The sequence below is a fragment of the Pogona vitticeps genome, chromosome 2, assembly GCF_051106095.1.
Source record: "Pogona vitticeps strain Pit_001003342236 chromosome 2, PviZW2.1, whole genome shotgun sequence".
In the NCBI taxonomy this organism is placed as follows: domain Eukaryota; kingdom Metazoa; phylum Chordata; class Lepidosauria; order Squamata; family Agamidae; genus Pogona; species Pogona vitticeps.
The window spans coordinates 265,716,244-265,735,761 of record NC_135784.1 but is presented as its reverse complement, the minus strand read 5'-3'; the positions used below and the strand labels follow the sequence as shown (position 1 = coordinate 265,735,761).

At 42.0% G+C, this 19,518-nt stretch overlaps 1 protein-coding gene and 1 long non-coding RNA gene across 2 annotated transcripts in view; one reads left to right on the top strand and one right to left on the bottom strand.

Moving 5' to 3' along the window:
* The window catches only part of LOC140704928 (uncharacterized), a 170,899-nt gene extending 156,925 nt beyond the window's left edge, over positions 1 to 13,974 (top strand). The window contains exon 5 of the long non-coding RNA XR_012084419.2: positions 13,563 to 13,974. This is a non-coding gene — a long non-coding RNA (uncharacterized LOC140704928). The remainder of the gene's footprint in view (positions 1 to 13,562) is intronic.
* Positions 1 to 19,518, bottom strand: part of PCSK1 (proprotein convertase subtilisin/kexin type 1) — a 48,232-nt gene that overhangs the window by 8,034 nt on the left and 20,680 nt on the right. The window contains exons 7-12 of the mRNA XM_020793237.3: positions 19,314 to 19,486; positions 11,208 to 11,420; positions 8,165 to 8,265; positions 4,810 to 5,043; positions 2,760 to 2,917; positions 480 to 613 (exon numbers count right to left, since the gene is read on the bottom strand). Of these exons, the coding sequence (XP_020648896.2) occupies positions 480 to 613; positions 2,760 to 2,917; positions 4,810 to 5,043; positions 8,165 to 8,265; positions 11,208 to 11,420; positions 19,314 to 19,486 (1,013 nt within the window). The remainder of the gene's footprint in view (positions 1 to 479; positions 614 to 2,759; positions 2,918 to 4,809; positions 5,044 to 8,164; positions 8,266 to 11,207; positions 11,421 to 19,313; positions 19,487 to 19,518) is intronic.

Below are 19,518 nucleotides of genomic sequence, written 5' to 3'. Positions count from 1 at the left end.
TTCAACTGCCCTCTTATTGGTCCCAGTAACATGCAAATATCCCTCCTTCCCCTCACCTGGATATTTGTTAACAAAGCCGGTGAACACCACTAGTTTGAAGTACTATACAGTCTATAAAGTGGTTATATTTAGTTTTTACTCAATAAGGCCAAACAGATATAGGTATCATTTCAGTTCCATCAATCTGGGCTGCCATTTTACAACACAGAAATAAGTTACAGTATTTTACTTATATTCTACATTCATTTATGACAGTGGTTCCCAAACTTGGGCAACGCAGGTGTTCTGGAATTACACTACACCAGATGATGAAGTCTTCTGGATTACCCATGGTGTGGGAACCACTGATTTAAGGCATTGGTAGCTATCAAAGTGGGTGGTGCTTATGAAGTTTCTAATTCTACTTTTCTAATATTGAATGGCAGGAAATATATTCACCCCTCTCCTTATAATTACTTCGACATAGTCATTTTTCTTACCATATCAATAATTTTTAAAGTCCATGTGCCTGTTGGATCCTCTCCCCAGGTATGGACTGACATAAAATCCCAATCTTTAAAACCGCTAGGTGACTTATCTCTTTGCCGTTCAGCCAGTAAGACTGTATTGGTTCCTGTATTAGAGAAACAAAATTAATGATTATCTCTGTATAAGGTCACATAAGGAAAACTGTTGTGGCTTTGCAGACAAGAGAGACATGCCGCAGATGCAAGGTGACAAGAAGTGGAGTCCCTCGCCATGTGCCACTTAAGGTCAGTTGGTGATAAAAGCAATAAGAAAATATAGCTTGTTGATTCAGAGTCATGATAACATGTGTGTCTGCCATCCAAGGAGATGCAGAGCACGGTTACATCAAGGACAAGCAACTTGGGTGGGTCTGAGAGCTGATCTTTTGTCTCCAGAATCCTCTGGGGATCAAAAAAAAAATAATCCAAAAAATAAAACAACACCGTGAGACAAGACAAAAAAATCCCAAAATTCCCCACACCTTTTTAAAAAATTGTTGGTTTTTTCCTTTTTCCTTTTAGAGTTGAATGGTCTGGAGAGCATTTAAATGATGAAACTGCAGTCTGTGGAGGCTTCCAGGAACTGCAGTTTGACCCTCCCCCCCCCCAAATCCACTGAGGGCCTCAGGACTAGTGCCACAAAAACAGCCTTGGTCGGCTTCTTATAACACTGGGGCTAAACCTTGGTGTAGATCTTGTTGTTGTTGTTGTTTAGTCATTTAGTCATGTCTGACTCTTTGTGACCCCATGGACCAGAGCACGCCAGGCCCTCCTGTCTTCCACTGCTTCCCGGAATTGGGTCAAATTCATGTTGGTAGCTTCGGTGACACTGTCCAACCATGTAATCCATCTTAATAGATGGCAAAAGTGATTTAGCAATACCAATCAGTGGTGTGCAACTGAATTAGACTCTGCACTCAGTGGAAAAACTCCACCAGCATCTGCCTTGAGTGAATAAAATGGCACCCTCTCACCCTTCCACATTCAGCGAGCTGAATCTTTCTTCAACTGTCAATGTGAAAGCTTCTACTGCACCAAAGAGCCAGCGTAAGTACAGAAAACCCAGTACATAGTCCTCCTAAAATCCAACTCCTGATGGAAATATCTTGTTTCTGAAGTGGCCAAGCCTATCTGATGGAGCTGGCACAGGCCTTCATCCACACAGGATGTTTCTTCCTAATTTATGGAGTTCACTCTCCAGAAACATCAAGAGTTTCTGCTGGACAAACTACTTTGGGGAGGAGGAGAGGCAGAGAATTCCACATCTACCAGCCCAGTTGTACATCCTTAAATCTGAATCTAATTCATAATGTGACATCCAGGCAAGATGTTTAGAAATGAAAGGCTGAAGGCCAAACTATATGTTAGACACAGCCCATCATTCTAGTTGAAGTCATGTTACTGCTTCAGAGACATGATTCCAGCAGACCTTGGTGTCTGAAAGATCAGACCTGCAAACAAAGCCCATGCTCATATCCAGAAGACCACTCACAAGACAAAGCAGCTAATTTGCAAAATGTGAAGGGTGGAAAAACTTCTGCTGTGACAACAAGATGCTTTTGGCACTGGCCCTTTTCTTATTTAGAATTTTTTGTAGTGTATAATTTGGGCCTGAGATAGTGTGATGGATAAAGTGATGGTTCCTGCATCTATCAGGAGCTCCCTCACATTTCCCACCAAGTTGTTCAAACAGCTTGTTGAGATGTAACGAATGGTCTTGGCTGCCATGCAGGGATGAATGAGTCAGATGGTAAAAATGAAGATGCTTTAATGAGTGCATGGGAACCATTATTTTATGCCTTAGAAGTCCTGATTATTACTTGGAGTGTTGCACATCATGGTAACCTTCCATAAAGTGAATTAAATACCAACTCCCTTTATCCAGCTTCACCACCACCACCAACTTTTCCAACCTGTGTTACAATACAGTCAAGCCTATTCATTGTGCTAGGCTCGTAACAAGAAAATACATAATGATATCTTCTCATATGGTGGTACTTGCTGCTGCCCAACTCTATGATATTGGCATTGTGCCATTGAAAACCATCTTCAGTGAGGTACATTCTTCATTGAAATTTCAGGCGGGCCTCTTTTCTATTCAAATGTGTCAACAAGTTCCCCTCGTCCCAAAGCTACTCTTAATGCTTATATCTAGCATACATTTAAAATGGAGTAATCTCCAAACAAACTGCTGGTGACGTACCAAGGGTGCAATTGTTAGACATAATGCAATGGAGAAGTGGTCTCCCATACCTGATGGAGAAGTTAGGGTTACGTGAAGATCACCTCTGCGAGAATATTCTATTGTAGCTTCAAATTGTACATGTTCCAGGGATTTAATGGCATTTTCTTGACCTTCACAAGCTGTCGTGGGTATTTCAATGGTAACTTCACCACTAGCTCTTAACAACCTGGCAACATTATGGGAAATTGTCTCATTATTTCTATTCCCCATTTCTTTCAAAAGGTTCTGCAGCTTTTATTCAATACCTGTGCTATTAACATATGGGATCCCCACCTCCTTTTTACTATCAATGCAAAACTCCTTAGAGCCTGGATGGGAAACCTTCAGTCTTACAGATGTTTTTGATTTCAGCTCCCAGAAGCCCCAGCCGGTATGAGATTATGGAAGTTGTAGTCCAAAACACATGTAGGGCCAAATGTTTTCCCACTCTACCTTGAAGGGAGATAGTGGGTGAATATACTGAGAAACTGGGGTAATAATACGGTGTACATATGAATTTCACAGGTCCAGCATCTGATCAATACTTGATACCAAAGCATCTCATTTGTATGCCTTTCTTTGGCCTAGGCCAAAGCACTAGGCCTGAAACACCACAGGGCCTGATTAGGAAGCATATTACTGTACTGACGCTTTTACCCCACCCAAGGTCTCTCTTGACCTTCCACTCACTAGCCAAGGTGTGGGAGGACAGGAGAGATGGACTTCACCAGAGGAGGAGGAAGAGAAATGCTCTAATTGGCTAGAATAAAGGCTCAACACCTTCACATATGCCCTCTTGACATCCCCTCAATACAGATATAGCCAAAGACAGAGGCTTTTCTCTCCCTACAGGCCGCCATCACCTAAGGAATCTTGCCTTGGCTGGAAATTTGGTGGGTTTTCAAAGAGGGGAGTAAGAGCCAGACAGTTTTATGAGCAGCTTTCCAAAACCGGGATGAGCAGATGAGCCAGCTGCAGCTACAACCAATTTTGCACTCTTTCCATGTTGCCCATCTAGGTTAAAGTCCCAGTTGCCCTGCCCTACTTATAACTCTGCCCCTGGGGACCTGCAAGGACTCCTCAGCACTGTCTGCAGCTATGGGGGCGCCTGTGCTAAAGTGGCCATTGAAATTTTCCCCCAAATGTCCTGGAATGGTGCGATGTCTGGTGGTCCAACTCACTAATCTGAAAGCGTCCTTAGATAAGTCAGTGGCTGCAGAGACTGATGTGCCACTGAACATACGGCTTGGGGAGCCATAAAATCTGAAACTAATTTAGTAAAAGTCTATAAACTCATGACAAGAATCCACACTGTGCATTTTGCTTGACTTCTGTCGCCTCAGAGCAATCCGACTGCCTCTTCATTTGGAGACGGCTGGAGTGAGTGAGGCATGACCACAGGGAAAGGTCACCTCCCCATGCCTCACTTTGGGATGGGATGAGACATTTTCTGAATGAACATTAGCCCATGTGATCATAATGTCTATGATCATCACATAATTTCCCATCTTTTGGGATGGAGCAAGGTTTTAACTTTAAAGACTAATCTTCCAATTCAAAATGGAGAAAACCATTTTGTAAACAAAAGAGGGAGGGAGATGATCAGATGGTACACTGAGATAACCCAAAACAAAAGTCCACAAATAATAGTTTTTTTTATTTGGCAAATTCCTAGCAGCCAGATGAAGGATGATGGTTTACTCTGACTGGCAGTGGTTCTCCAAGATCTTAGATGTCACTTGCATTCAGATTTTTCTGGACAGAATTTGGGGTCGTTTGCATGCAAAGTAGATGCCCTGCCTCTCTCCTCCTTGTCTTTTCAACTCAGAAAACCAGAGATGAAGGAGTTTTTTTTTTAAGACTACAACTCCCAGGCAGCATAGTGGCCATGGGATTCTGGCAGCTGTAGTCCAAAAGCTTGACTTTTTCCATCTCTGAAAAAAAAAAACACCCTGCCAGGTGGAAGCAGTTCATTGGGAGCATTTCCAAAAGCATCCTTTGTGAACAGATGATTTCTGAAACCTCAGATGTCAGATAAAACCCATGCCAACCGATATAAGCTATCAACAAAACCCTTACCTTGGCTCAAAGCTGCTGTCCTTAACAATGCACTCTTTCTTTTCTGGTACTCCTTTCCAGGTCTTGGGGTCAGCCAAATCTACTAATGCTTTCGCATTGAGCAATCCAAATCCAAACCTGCTGTTCACCATGAGTCCAGCTCCATTTTTCTTCCATCCCGGATTGCTGGCCAGTGGATCAAACTCAGATGTCCAGACTACCAAATGCTGCATATCCCTCCAGGTTAGATTAGGGCTATCATAAACAAAATGCCAGTGAATCTCTAGATACCTCACACAATGGTCTTTGGTTACAACCCATAAGGGACTTAAAAATACATTCTTTCCAGTATGGTGGGGCTATCTATAGGGGTTTTAGGATTTTCTTCAAAATATCATTGAGTAAAATGTCTGTGCATTCCTCTTATCACTCCAACAGATTCCCCCCTACTAGATGGCAAATATATATTTTTGCCCCTAAAATTTTAAAGTACATATTATTTACAGATAAAGCAACATTTTTGCCTAGACTGAAGTAAGAAGCTAGGTGATCTGAGTCATTGTCTTATGTAACGTTTGCTATTTTGTTCAATATAAGGTAAAGGTTCCCCTTAACATTTAGTCCAGTCATGTCCGACTCTAGGGGGCAGTGCTCATCCCCTTTTCCAAGCCGTAGAGCCAGCATTTGTCCATAGACAGTTTTTGTGGTCACGTGGCCAGCACGACTAGACACAGAACGCCATTTCCTTCCCACCGAAGTGGTACCTATTTATCTACTTGTATTTGCATGCTTTCAAACTGCTAGGTTGGCAGGAGCTGGGACAAGCGATGGGGGCTCACTCCATCACATGGGTTCGATCTTATGACTGCTGGTCTTCCGACCTTGCAGCACAGAGGCTTCCGCGGTTTAACCTGCAGCAGTACCACGTCCCCCTATTCAATATACCATTTCTTATCTTCTTTAATGGTCTTCCCCATGCCAGCCTTTCCTTTGAGGTCTTTGAGAGGCAAACTGGATATTAAAGAGATGTATATTCCCTGTAATTAACAAGTTTCTCCTTCCAGGAACAAGATTCCCTGTAAAATCCATGCCTCTGTAATCAGATTTGCAAAGCAAGGTCCTGTTACCCAGGTCACCCATCACAGAACACAGCATGGCTAAATGCAAAATATGAAGTATGAAAAAGCACATACTGGTATAAACAGACAGCTATCACCACTTCAGGAAACACTACTGCTGAGTATGTGCTGAGCATATAATCCATTTTAGCCACTAGAAAACACTGTTTGCATTGAAAAGGATAAGAGCAAAGATGCAATAATTCGTACAGTAATGATGTCCCTATAACATTAGTGATGATGTCAGATGAAAAAGGCACCAGGGAAGCAGCAGTGTGAGAAAGTTACATTTTGGGGAATATGATCAGAATACCTCCACCAACAAAGCCAGTGGCCAAACATGCAGCCCAATGCATTTTTGTGCCCCCCTACACAGCTTAGAAAAATTAGTATGAAGATGAACTTTTTTGTAAAGTGGCACCATTCACTGTCAAATTTGGCAGCATAGCTTTACTCTCCCATCTGCAGCTCCAATGAGGCTTTCCTCATTCCTCTTCATCATTATAGTAAGAATCAACCGGTTGTCTGTTGGCTACTATTGTGCTTTTGTTCTTAACTGCACTGCAATCACTGTTAATTAGTTTGATTGTCTTATACTATTCAATTTAGTAGCTCATCTGTTTTGTCTTAACTTCTCATCTTATCAGGACATTCTTTAGCTCCTTCCTCCATTCATGGGGGGAGAGAGGCATGCTTGTTCATCAGAGGCTGAGGCTGAAGTCCAGTAGTACGTTGCAGTTAGAATAGACCCACTGAATCCCTGGGGAGTCAAACACCTACATAAGTTCAATGGGCCTACTGCGGTTGCAATTTACTACTGGATTTCAGCCAGTGAATGACAGAGTGGTGACTCTCTATGTGCTGCCGCTGCTGCTATTCAGTGGCTTGCCTGAGTAAGAGGAATGGTGTGGGAATTTGAAAATATGTTCTTGGGAGAAAAAAGGTGGACACTTCTCCAAACCAGTTCTTAAAATTAATTAGAGTTCTCATTATTAATTAATTAATTAATTGAGAGGGCATTATTTTACTTAAGAAACTGTTTAAAAATTAATTGTTGCAGTAAATAAATGTATAGATGCGGGGGCAACATTTATAAATTAGCTTCCTTGACCATGCTCATTAAGCCCCACCCCTTTCTGAAGTGTGGCCCATGACACCCTAGAGATCACCAACCCCTCTGTTTTTAGGAAAGCTAATCTATAACTGTGGATAAAATCCTGAGGTGCACTAGTCATAAAGACTGGGAGGCGGGTCCTGGTGGGTGTAGTCCAGTAATAGCAAAGTTCCCAAGGTCTGATCAGAAGTGGGGATAGAGGGGATAGGCAGATCATTCGGCTTCTGTACAGTTTTCACACATATCCTAAGTCCCCTCCTTTTCAACTTTGATCTATGACTTCTTAATAAATATGTACAGAGACTCATACTTTAAAATGCATTTAAAAATGAATTGTTTTGTGACTGTATTAAAAACACACATCAGGATTAATAGCAACATAGAGTGGAATAGACCACTGGTTCTTAACCTTTGTTACTCAGATGTTTTTGGACTACAACTCCCAGACGCTTTCACCATCAGTTCTGCTGGCTGGGCTTTCTGGGAGTTGCAGTTCAAAAACACCTGAGTAACAAAAGTTAAGAACCACTGGAATAGACTGTTGAATGCTTGTGACATGGATCAGAAATACACCCCTCGTTATATCAAAAGCATGCTGCTCATGTACCATCTCATAGTGCTCAAAGCACTCTCTGGATGTTTTACAATGTAATTGTGCAGGCTACACATTGCCCTCCCAACCTCAGAAGAATGGAAGGCTGAATGAATCTTGAGCCGGTTGCCTGGGATTGAACCCCAGGTTGTGAGAAAAGTTTTGTTTACGGTACAACAGTTTAACCACTGCACCACGAGATGCAGTATATCAAGTACTTTCTGTCTTTCTTCTTCTATTTAAATTCATATCTTGATAATTTTCTTTCCTGTTAAATGCACATTTCTAAACATAAATCCTCTCTTGGTTTTTTCCCTCTTCCTCTCTGTGCGTTTGAAAGTGAGTATTTTAAAACACATTTTGGTGGGAGCAGTGAAGTTTGAGTCAAAAAGTGCACCACAAATTTAGGAAAAGTGCAGAAATTTGAAGATTTGCTCCTTTCTGATCAGTAGATTACGCCAGGAATTATGCATCTGGTCAATTCGTTTTGAAATATGGACCAAACAAAATCTTTAAGTATCCTTATCCAAAAGGGAGTTTTAAAGGACTTACTTGGCTTCAAGAGCTAGAGCAAAAATCCCTGCAGCTAAGGGAGCAGAAGCAGAGGTCCCGGTGTGAGTGGAGGTGCATTCATTATGAAGATCAGCACTTATCTGGGGAATAAATAAACACCACACAAATGTTACTGAATCCGGCTGTGTTTAACATCACCATGCACTAAAACACTTGATTTTTTTAAATGAATACAGCCTTAGAGTAATTTCCCTCCCACGCACAACATGATTTGTCTGTGATTTGGAGACTCTTCCCAACCATAATCTATTTTGAGTTTAAAAAATGGTATCTAAATGGCTCATATTGAAGAAGAATACTCCCACATTGAACAGCTGCTTGGTTCTGAGATCCCAAGAGTGTAAAAATAAGTGTTTCAAAGATAGCAATGAAGGTTAAAACATATTATTGTGTTGGGTCTAGGACATTTCGAAATGATTCCCAGCTTTAAAAAAAAATTGCACAGAGCTGAGAGCAAATGTTCTTCTTCCCCTTCAACCAAAGCGTAGCGCTATACAGTAATTTGGAAAACGAGACAGATGGCTTATGAGAAAGTGAAGTAATCCACTCTGCCGCAGCACCTAGCCAGCGTGGCTATGCAGTCACAGTCTGAGGAAATCAGAGGGTTGAAATGTGTGTGCACACATGCTAACACTTTTTGGGAGCTTGATTCAGGCACTAAAGGTTTCACTTGGAAGAGTATTACTGTATTTGCAACCAAGCACACCTGAATTATTTTGAACCTTATCTCCATTTTATAACCACAAATCAGTATTTCCCTTACAGGAATGTTGTGGTTGTTGTTTCCACACTTTATGCCACTCTGGCAAGGTTTCCACCCAGGAGACTGGATGCAGTAGGGAGCTCATCATTGCCATTGTCCTTATCATCAACATCACATTTCTAGGGTGCTTTTTTCTAAGAAGACTTATTGCATCTTGAAAATCAAAATACAAAATATTAAAATAACAGAAAAGTAATGTATAATACCACACACACACACACACACACACACACACACACAATGTATAGCATAAAGCACCATCTCTCCACAAGTTCAAATGATACGGATAATCAATTTGCCTAAGGTCAGCATTTAAAAGTGGGCCAGCCACATCTCACCAAATACCTGGGAGTTGAGAATCATCTTGAATAGATGTCAAAAAAGAGGCTAATGTCATGGCTAGGCAGGCCTCACTGGGGAGATCACTCCTCAGGACACAATTCAAAAAGCCATCTCGTTGCACACCACCCTTGAAGTTTTGCTCTGAGTAGCTACTTGAAAGATGGCCTTGGATGGTGATCTCAGGGTATGAGCTGGTTCATGGCAGAGGTCAAGAATTGTGGTCTCTTGAGCTAAAACCATGGTTACTTCATGCACCCCTGCCTCTGTTGGCCTGGAATGAATGCAAGCAGTGGCTTTTCACAGATGGGACGTTCCAGTGGAGTCAATTTTCGTAACTCAGAAAAGTCACTGGTCAAAATGTGTTGACAGAAAATAAGCAAAAACAACCACAGTTCACCTGCCATTATCCAACTGTTCTGAGTCGGAATGCAAGGAGGTCATAGGAAAAATGGAGGGAGCAGAGGGCATCAAGTCCAAGTACGATGCAATGCTCTTTGGTAGCAAAGTTCATCCTGAATGTGCCTTCAGTGTTCAGATATAGTTTATCTTCATGTTTTTAGTTGTGGTGCGGTGCTAATGGAAGGGGCTTTCAGCTTTGGCCTCACATGGGGAGACCCATTTTGTCTGACATTGTTCCCAGGTGAAAATTACACAGAGACTGGTTTTAATTTGTAAGTTGGGGAGGAAGGTGGAGAGTTTTCAAGAGCAGAGAAGGGGTGACTTCCGTTAGAAATCCTCCCCATGTGAATCATCCAAACAAGTGTGACAGTGTGATGGTGTGACACATGGATCCATCCTTTATCAGAATAATTATATATCGCTAAAGAAAGAAACGGCAGTGACATAGCAAAGATATCTTGGAAATCTACACTGAGCTCTTGCACATCATAAACAGTAGTGCCCACGCTGTTTATTTACTCAACAGTTACAAGATTAGTCCATCTTTCCTGTAGTCATTGCAATGCAATGCAATGGCATAGGTGGCTTTCTTCCTCTCCACTCCGTTTATCCTCCCAACAACCCAGTGAGGTAGATCAGACTTGCCAGCCCAAGAACACCTCGTGTGTTTCATGGCTCAATGGACACTATAACATTGATCACCCAAGTCTGAGCCCAGTGCTGTAACTGCTACACCACACTACTATACTACACTGCTATAACAGCATGCTATACCACACTGTTTTTAAAGTGTTCACCACATAGTTTGTGTGAACCTGACTTCAGGAATCCCATGCCAGCACTATCCAAGGAAAGCACACATGGATCTCTAGCTTCTCAGCAGAATTTGAAAAAGTTACTTTTTTTTTTGAATGACTACTCCCACAATCCCCCAGCAACCTGGCCAGTAGCCATGGAAGTTGTTGTCCAAAATGTAGGGGCAGGGCATCATTTACGGATGTTTTTTGTGACCGTATATTACCTCTTGTTTAGAAATACAATTGTAGGACAGAAGTTTGCATTGCAAGATTTAAAACTTCCATAGAATAACCGTTTGCTGGTCTTTGAAAAATAACCACAACTTGCTAATTCTTTCCCTTAGCACTGGAAGACAATAAATTCCATTCTTTTGATCTAGTACTACCTTTTCCCTAAGTGATACCATTCTTTCAGACCAACACTTTATCAAATTTGAGAGAGTCTCCTTCCACATATACTGTAAGTAACACATTATTCCCCCAGAGAGGAACTGGCACGAAGGTAAAACTACACTACACAGGTTAATTCTACAAGGGTAATGGGGTAAACAATGGAAATGCTGTTTTAATAACATAACCACTCCCTACAGTTCCACTGTAAAGTAATTAGGCACATAAAAACACAAACCACTGGTTAAGTGATTTCCTTCCCTCCCTCTTCCCACATTGTTTTATGCACCATCCTCAGAAATGCTTGTTAAATCTGGTAAAAACAACCTACAATTTTCTGGTCAGTATAATCCCCACTGCTGTATGCTGTGGCCAGTGTTGAAGAGCACTTCTCTGCATACCAGGGAGAAAGGCCTTGCTGAGATGCACTGCTGATGGAGATTGTGTAGATGCTGTCTGTGTAGCCATCGCAGTCACAGTTGTCTCCTTGGCGGCCACCATTCCCAGAAGCCCAGACAAAAATGGACCCCTTCCCCTTTCGCCCCTATGGGACGGAAAAGAGAAGAGTTATTGGTACCAGGATGGACCTATTGCTGAGGAAGATTTCCAGTGCATAGCTGGCTCAGTCCATTCACTGGGTGTCAAACTAGAAGACAGAGTGGGCCCATCATTCGAACTGGGACCTCCTTAAGAGAAGAGAGAGAGAGAGAGAGAGAGAGAGAGAGAGAGAGAGAGAGAGAGAGATCTGTTTCTCCTGACACAGGTTTGCCTCATCTCTGCATGTTGCAAATTGGCTTGCCATTGTTTCATGATTTGGTCACTGGGGAGTAAACTTGGCTTGCAAGTGTGATTGCTCAGGCACAAAGAGTTGAAAGAATTTCATGTTTGGAGGGAAAATGTTGCAATAGCAGGAAATATGGACGTAATAGTACCAGGCACTGCCAATAAAACAAATCAGATAGCGAAAGACTGAAGGCCATGTGGCCTTGAAGAGTTGCTGTCAGTCCAAGGAGACAATTCTCTACAGGGAAAATCTGAGATCTCTTTTTGTCTAAGACGGAAGACAAAATAGTGCCCTCTTTCCCACAGCTAGCCATTTTATTTTGGTACATGAGGCAGAACATCCCTCAAGTATTTCCATATATATTAATGCAGAACTTGGCAATAACAAGAACTAATGCACTAATGTTAAAGTGGTTGGCCAAAAGCCTACTGGGTTTGTGCAGTGCAATCTGGAACTGTATCACCAGTGTGTGCAGATATGCTGTCTGTCACATGCTGAAACACCCTTGTCAGCTACTTGGTTGTAACCTCGGTCATGTGTCCTGTGTGAAAATGGCTTGCACAACCTACCTTATATGTGTGATAATTTGTGCCAATATGTCACTTTGGGCTCAATACTGGTTCCAGAATCCACACCTAGGATGTGTTTGATACTAGGATGTTCTGACATCTTGCCCGCTCACAGGGGAGCCAGCAGCAGCATTACCTTAGGACACTGCCTCACCCCATCTCTGTCTGCACCTCTCTGCTTACTTCTCTGCCTTAATCTCCAGTCCATCCTTCCTCTGTGTCTGCCATCTCAACTGCCCCCTCCTGCTTCTCCAAAAGCACATGCACTTTCATTGGGAAGTCAGGAAATGCACCAATTTGTCAATGCATGGATTTCAAAGCACTTTTAAAATATATATATTTCCACAATGAGTCCTACTAAGACAGTTGATTTCCAAAGGAGATTGAATCTGCCCTCTCAAAGGCAGAGATCAGAAGCTGCCAACCATCTCTCCCCTCCACCTCAAATATTCAAACAAGAGGTGAGAAGTAAGAAGGGTTTGCTGCCATGCTATGCCTCACTGGTGACACTGTGCACTATGATCAAAGGCATACCCATCAAAGACATGGTAGAGACCATTACATTCAACTACTGTCTACAGTACTGAGACAGAGCAGCACAAAATATACAGCAGCAACCGCAACAACAAACTCTGCACAGGCCATCCTGAACAAAAAGAACTGGAATGTAATGCTGAACTATTGCCAGTAACCAGCATGGGCAAAAACACTCTGTGACATCAGAGACAGCAGTGAGACCCTCTATGCAGGACCTGTTTTTTGTAGTAAGACAGATGCTGGTGCGGAAGAGCCATTTAACTGATGCAAGAGCTAACATTCCGGGTCCTGTATTCAGGTGTCAACTGCATCAAATGCGAAGCCATTTATAAAAAACATAGGATAAATAAGTATGAGACATTTTCACCATGGGGGTGAATATTTCTTTTAAAAACTTGTCATTAAAATGTATCTAAATACTGTATGAAAACAGTGTAGTTATCAGCAACTATAGCTGCAACCAGCCCAACTTTTCACTGCTCTCTCTGTGTGTGTATGTGAATTTTGTTTGCTGCTCAGCCTACCTTAATTTGCTCAGTCAGATACATCAGCCAATGTTGTTCAGAAGAACAAACTGCAGTTAATACAAATGATGGCGTGACTGAATCTCAAAGAATCCAGCTATATATATAGAAAAACAGAAAGGATGCTTAAACATTAGGAACTAGTTTATAATTCAGCTCGAATGCACAGGTTTTTACAGCACACTATGCTGGGCTGCAGGCATGTATTCTGCATGGAGAAAATTTGAAATAATAATAATAAAAATGATCAACAGCATGTTCCTCTTTTTCAGACTTCCTCTCTCCCCAGGAATTAACACCAGGCACCAGTTGCCTCTGCTACCTTGTTAGTCCTCAGTGGAAGAGGAGATATAGGCACCTCTCAAAATGAAAACCGCCGCACAACACCACAGAACAGAGCAGCATGAAAAATGATGATCACTTCTCTGTAGCATGCTAATGTTTTAGCAGACATTGCCTACTGAGGCACATTTAAAGGCATATGCTCAAAAATAAATTATTTTGAAGGTTTTAATGAATGTATACTCATTATTCATTGAATAGTATGATTCATCGTTATTTTTCCTTGGGTGAGTTTACAAACGAATGGCTTATAAATTGGGAGAAACACAGTACTGTAGTAACAAAGTAATCGTCATTTGCTTGCAGAGTTCTTGAGGAATAAATGAGTAACTCCTGCAAAAAGTGTGTGCCTTCTTGTTGCCGGTGCAAATAAGATGTGTCATTATTATTATTTTTTGGATGTCTGTAATAGTTGGATAGAAGCTGGGGTAAAATGTCCTCTTTGTAGTGTTTTCAAAAGCTTGCGATACTGGCAATACTGGCAGTGGGGGAGAAAAAAGAAACAAAAAGGATGAAATATTGTGGGGTTTTAACAAATTGGTTTCAGTGCAAACTTTCATGGAGAAGACTACATCATTTAAAGAAGTGATTTTGATCCAAGTAAGCTCACACTGAAACACATTCGTTAAAATTGTCACAATATTTTGTCTCCCCCCCTTTTCCTTTTTTCTCCTTTAATTTTGTCGACATGCTGAGACAGACTAATACAGCTGCTTCTTTGACCAGTCCTATAAACGTCCAGCCTGAGGAAGAATCTTGCAGGATTCAAAAGCTTGAGATTTTAGTGGTCTATTAAAGGCACTTTTCAATCATTGTAAAGCCTTGTCTGCTAGGCTAGATCACAAATGGAAAAACAGAAACTAAAATAGGACTGGAAAGCTGTCAGCCTGTGGTGTCTTGGACCTTGCCTGTGAACTTCAGTTTTGGTCACCTCCAACCAGGAGGTCAGTTGGGCTTAGGAAAAACACTCCCTCTCTCTCTCTCTCTCTCTCTCTCTCTCTCTCTCTGTGTGTGTGTGTGTGTGTGTGGTGAGGTGTGCGTGTGTGTGTGTGAGAGAGAGAGAGAGGGAGAGAGAGAGAGAGAGAGAGAGAGAGAGAGAGAGAGAGAGGAGATATTTTGGTAGGATATTAGCTGAGAAGGGAAAGGTTAATTGTTCCTTTTCCACGCACTGCAGTCTACCTCAATGGTCTACTAGTTAACATTGTAAGGCTTGGAAAAAGAGCTTCCATTGGTTCCAAGCCTTACCAGCATCCAGAAGTAAGTGCAGTTTTTATCCAGGAAGGAAACTCAGAGGCAAAGTGAAAAGTGAAGAAGCTGAAAAAGAGGAGGGGGGGGTGGATGGCAAAAGGAAAGACAAAAAGAGGAAGATAAAAGGATGAGAAAAGAAAGAAAAAGGAAAAAAAGAAGTGGTAGGAAAGAGAGAAAAGAGGGTGAGAGAGCAGAGCTTGGCAAAGGTATATTTTTTGAAGGACTCCAACTCAAATCCTCCAGCCAGCATGCCCATTATTCAGCATGACCCTAAAACATTTGACTCTCATCAGGGCTAGCTAGAAAGGATAGGGGCTTGTCGTCTGTTACTTGGCCAAACGGCACTCCCCCTCCAGGTGCAGGAAACTCCATGGAGCCACAAGGCTTAACACCACCCCAGCAGAAGGAATGAGGCAGAGGTCTGTCCAAGGTGGCAGTGGGGCTGCTATCTTGCCCACATACTAGCATGCCCTGTGAAAGAGTGTTCTCTCAGGCAGGAGACATTGTCAGTCCACCCTACTCATGTCTGTAACCTGGACTGGTTGAAAAACCTATTTTTTCTTTAAGGTCAACTTACCATTGCTGGGCTTCCCTGAAGTCCCCCTGAAGCATGAGAGAGTGGCACACTCTACGCACAGTACTAGGTTTGCAATGCTTCAGTGTGCTGCCCCATCCTTCTGCCTCTTTCAGTCGTCCAATGGCTACTCCGGGATTGGGCTCACTCACTCAACTGTGTTGCCTCATGCTGCTGGCATTGTTCCCACTGACCACAGTGCTATCCAGGGTATTTGCCCACTCAGTGCAATCTGTCCTCTGCTTCCCCAATGCTGCATTTCCCACTGGCATTCCGACTCTTCAGGGTCCAATCAGTATGCTCATGACAGTCGTTTCCTAATACCAAGGAACTGCTGAATGTTGGTGTCTACTCTTTTGGTTAGGCACAATCACTGGGAAGGTGTCAGAGGACACAGGATGATATTTTCAAAATGTTCTCCTTGTTCGTGCTTTTTAAAAGGGGTAAATAATGATGAGTATTCATATTGATTGTATCAGAGTTCTGGATATCCGGAAATTCCAGATTTTTAAAGTTCCAGATTCTGAATACAAAGGGCTATAATTCCAAATTCAAATTTTTATGTTTGCTGCAGGTCTCTATTTGTAATACTTTAGCTGGCAAGGTCTAGTGGCTTAACAGCTGGCACAGTCTAGTGGCTTAATAGCTCACAGAAGCCATTGTGCTAGTGGTCTTAGGCAAGCCACTGTTTTCTCAGCCTCAGCTTGCCCATCTGCAATGTGAAGACAGTAATCCTGACCTGTCTTACTTTTGAGAAGACAAATGAGATTGTACATGAAATGTTTTTCAAAACTTGAAACTAATTATACACATACTTCTGCTATGTCTAAACCGCCAAGCAGGCACACAGCTTTTATGTCCTACTCAATGATGGATCACTTTCATAACTAGAAAAGTATTTTGCTGCCAGCTAAAGTGAGGCACCTTTCCTGCTTCTTGGAAGCAAAAGGGCAAAATAGCAAGTTGACCAGTGTATTAAAAAATAAGCTTTTTCTGGACTTATATGAATCTGATTCCAGGCAACTAATCTCATGGCATTGATGGAACTATGTATTCCTTTTGCTGTGAAAAGACACGTCCAGCCTGTTTAGTGGGGCCCAAGCAAGCACTGGAATATCGTTTCAAATGCAGTCGGTCTCTTTTGCTGGACGTGTGACATAGACTATGTTGATCCACAGTTTTTTCCTCCAGTTCATTATATATTTGTCCTCATTGCTTTATTGAGAAATCAAACAAAATGAAAGTATCAGCTGGCTATTAGCTGTATTAGAGCAGTGGTTCTTAACCTTTGTTACTCAGATGCTTTTGAACTGCAACTCCCAGAAACCCCAGTCAGCACAGTTGGTGGTGAAGGCTTCTGGGAGTTGCAGTCCAAAACTCCTGAGTAACCCAAGGTTAAGAACCAGTGTATTAGAGTACTGTTTTTAAAATCTGTTAAATTGGAATGCAAAAGGAGGTTCTCTCCTTTGAAGGAAGTGGATCTCTCTCCATTTTTATCAATTTGTACCTGATTAGCTTAGACTATTTGTGTGTTATTTCCCCAGTTTAATGACATATCTGTTGTTGAGATCTTTGAAAGTAATAATCCTCTCCAGTTTGCTTTACATAGGAAGCAACATCTAATGGTTGATGATTCCAGATTATGATTTTCAGTCTTATACTCAGGAGTTTATATGCTTTGGAAACCTTGGGTCACAGGGCAAAACAGAGACAGACCACCTTAGTGCCTTCTAATTTGGGGGGGGGGGACTACAGCTCCCACAACCCTCCCAGACAGCATGGTTAGTGGCCAGAGATTATGAGAACTATCGCCTTAAGCACCTTTCTCCAAAGCAGGACTTTCTTGGCTTGGATGTAGCAAGAGGGTAGTAAGGAACTTGTGTTCAAGTCAAGAACTCCAGATGGGAGTTCTCAAATATTGATGAACTTCATATCCCGTAGACCCCAGCCAGTGTGATCAATTGTCAGGGAATATGGGAGTTGTTGTCTATAATACCTTTCCACCAAATAAGACTTGTTTTCTTAGGAGAAGGAAGATGGCGATAGGGCACTGATAGGGTTTTGTTTAATGGCTCCCAAATAGGGCTCCCAGAAGCCTTGCCAAAATGGCCAGTGGCCAGTGAATATGGAAGCTTTTGTCCAGCATGATTTGGGGATCCAAGATGTGGAACTGCTGGTTTACGTCCATCCTGACTTCCAAGGATTGCTACGAACACTTGATAATCTTTCTGTTTCAAAAGCAGTCACAAGATCTAGGCAACTTTGCTAGCAAGTGGCCTGGAGTCCCTGTACATGGAGAAAGGTGGAGTACAAATGAAATAAATACACATGGGAATACCTGATTCCACTTGCAAACAGTATGTTCTGGTTAGTGATGCACCAGCTACAACATGTGTTGCTAAGGATATTTCTTCTAATACGGCACCTTCCAAATGGAGTACAGTTCCCAGCCAGGACAACTGAAGGACTTGAAAGTCCAACATATCTGGAAGGCATCATGATTGGAAAGGTTATACTAAAGTGTGTTTCAATTAATTAATTCACGATCAAGGGGCAATAGCACCATATACTGAAGAGTTTTTGATTATCCCCCCTCTTTTGTTTATCATTTTTTTCCCTTTGAGTTTAGGAGGACGATTCAAAAAGATTTCATTACAGCATCTAGATGTCTCTGCCTCGTGCCAAAATAACTTAGCCGGCTTTGGGTGCTGTGCACCTTGGCTTGATATTGGCAAGTGTTGTTGTTGTTGGGGATGAAACAAGGTTTTTCTGTTCTGTCTCAGGGAGCAAAATGTCTTGAGCCTGATCTTTCAGTAACTGTCTGCTTGCAGTTACCAAGTGACTGATCTGCCTGGAGAATATGGAGGAGAATGGAATGGAAGGACTAAATGGGATGTATCTTGATTAAATCTGAGGGTCAATGAATGGAAAAAGAGGAGAAGAACTTTCTGGGGATGTCAGTCACTGAGAAAAGGAAGCACAGGGCAGACTTGAAACACTAGTTTTTCTTAGCATTAGGAGAGTGATGGAGTACTTATAGTTGAAGCTGCTAGACGTTTTCTCCTGTTAGCCTTACTGTGCATGACTGGTGGTGAGGGATGATAAGGAGATGCAGTCCAGCAACATGTGAAGAACTACAAATCTCTCCTCTCTTTCTGAATGTTATGTTTTCACTCACCACTTCCATCTTGGAGGAAGAATGATCTGATCATCACTCTCATCACTGATCAACTAACTGTCCATGGCTTTTTTTAACCAAAGAAACAGAGTACTGTGTGTCTCTATCATAGCTGGGTATGTATTTTTTTTCAAGTTGCCAATAAAAGCCCACTTGATTTAAAAGGCCAACTTGCAGGGTGCTTTGCTCAGCATGTGTTCCCATCAACTTAATTACAACTAGATTGAATTATGCCTGGGCTTATGAAATAATGCTTCCTATCTTGGCTTGCAAAGAGAGACAAATGCAATATTTATGAAGCAGAAAAAAAATACATTAATATTTTATAGGAGTGCTTTGCATAGAAAACTCATTAGCATTCAAAACCAAACAAATTGACAAAGAAGGAAGCTGAATCAGAAAGAACGGTGTGAGAAAGAACCAGCATGAAAAACAACTGAAACTAGTGTAATCTACGTGTTGAGCCTCTTCTAAAAGGTCTGCGCTGGTTTCTTTCCCCTGGTCCCTAAAGTAGTTATGTCTTTTTTTTCTTTTTTCTAAGACGGTTTCTGTAAAATGGCTTTGCGACAGAAAAAGCAGAAAACACATTCCCCCCCCCCAGACAATGGAAAGGACTCATATTTTTCTGTCTTCTGGCACAAATGAAGAGTTTTCAAAGGTTTCCACAGTGGCTCTGCTCACCTTTTTGATGCCATATTCGAAAGCCTTTTGGGCCAATCTGCCCGGTCCCTCCACAGTTTTCCCATCATCATTTGGGCCCCAGCTGGCACTATAAATATCCACATGATCTGGACTGAAACCAATTGAACTTGCTTCTATGGCATCAGTGACTATTCCATCCAGCATCCGTATACCTTCATATGAGAGAGAGGGAGAGAGGGAGGGA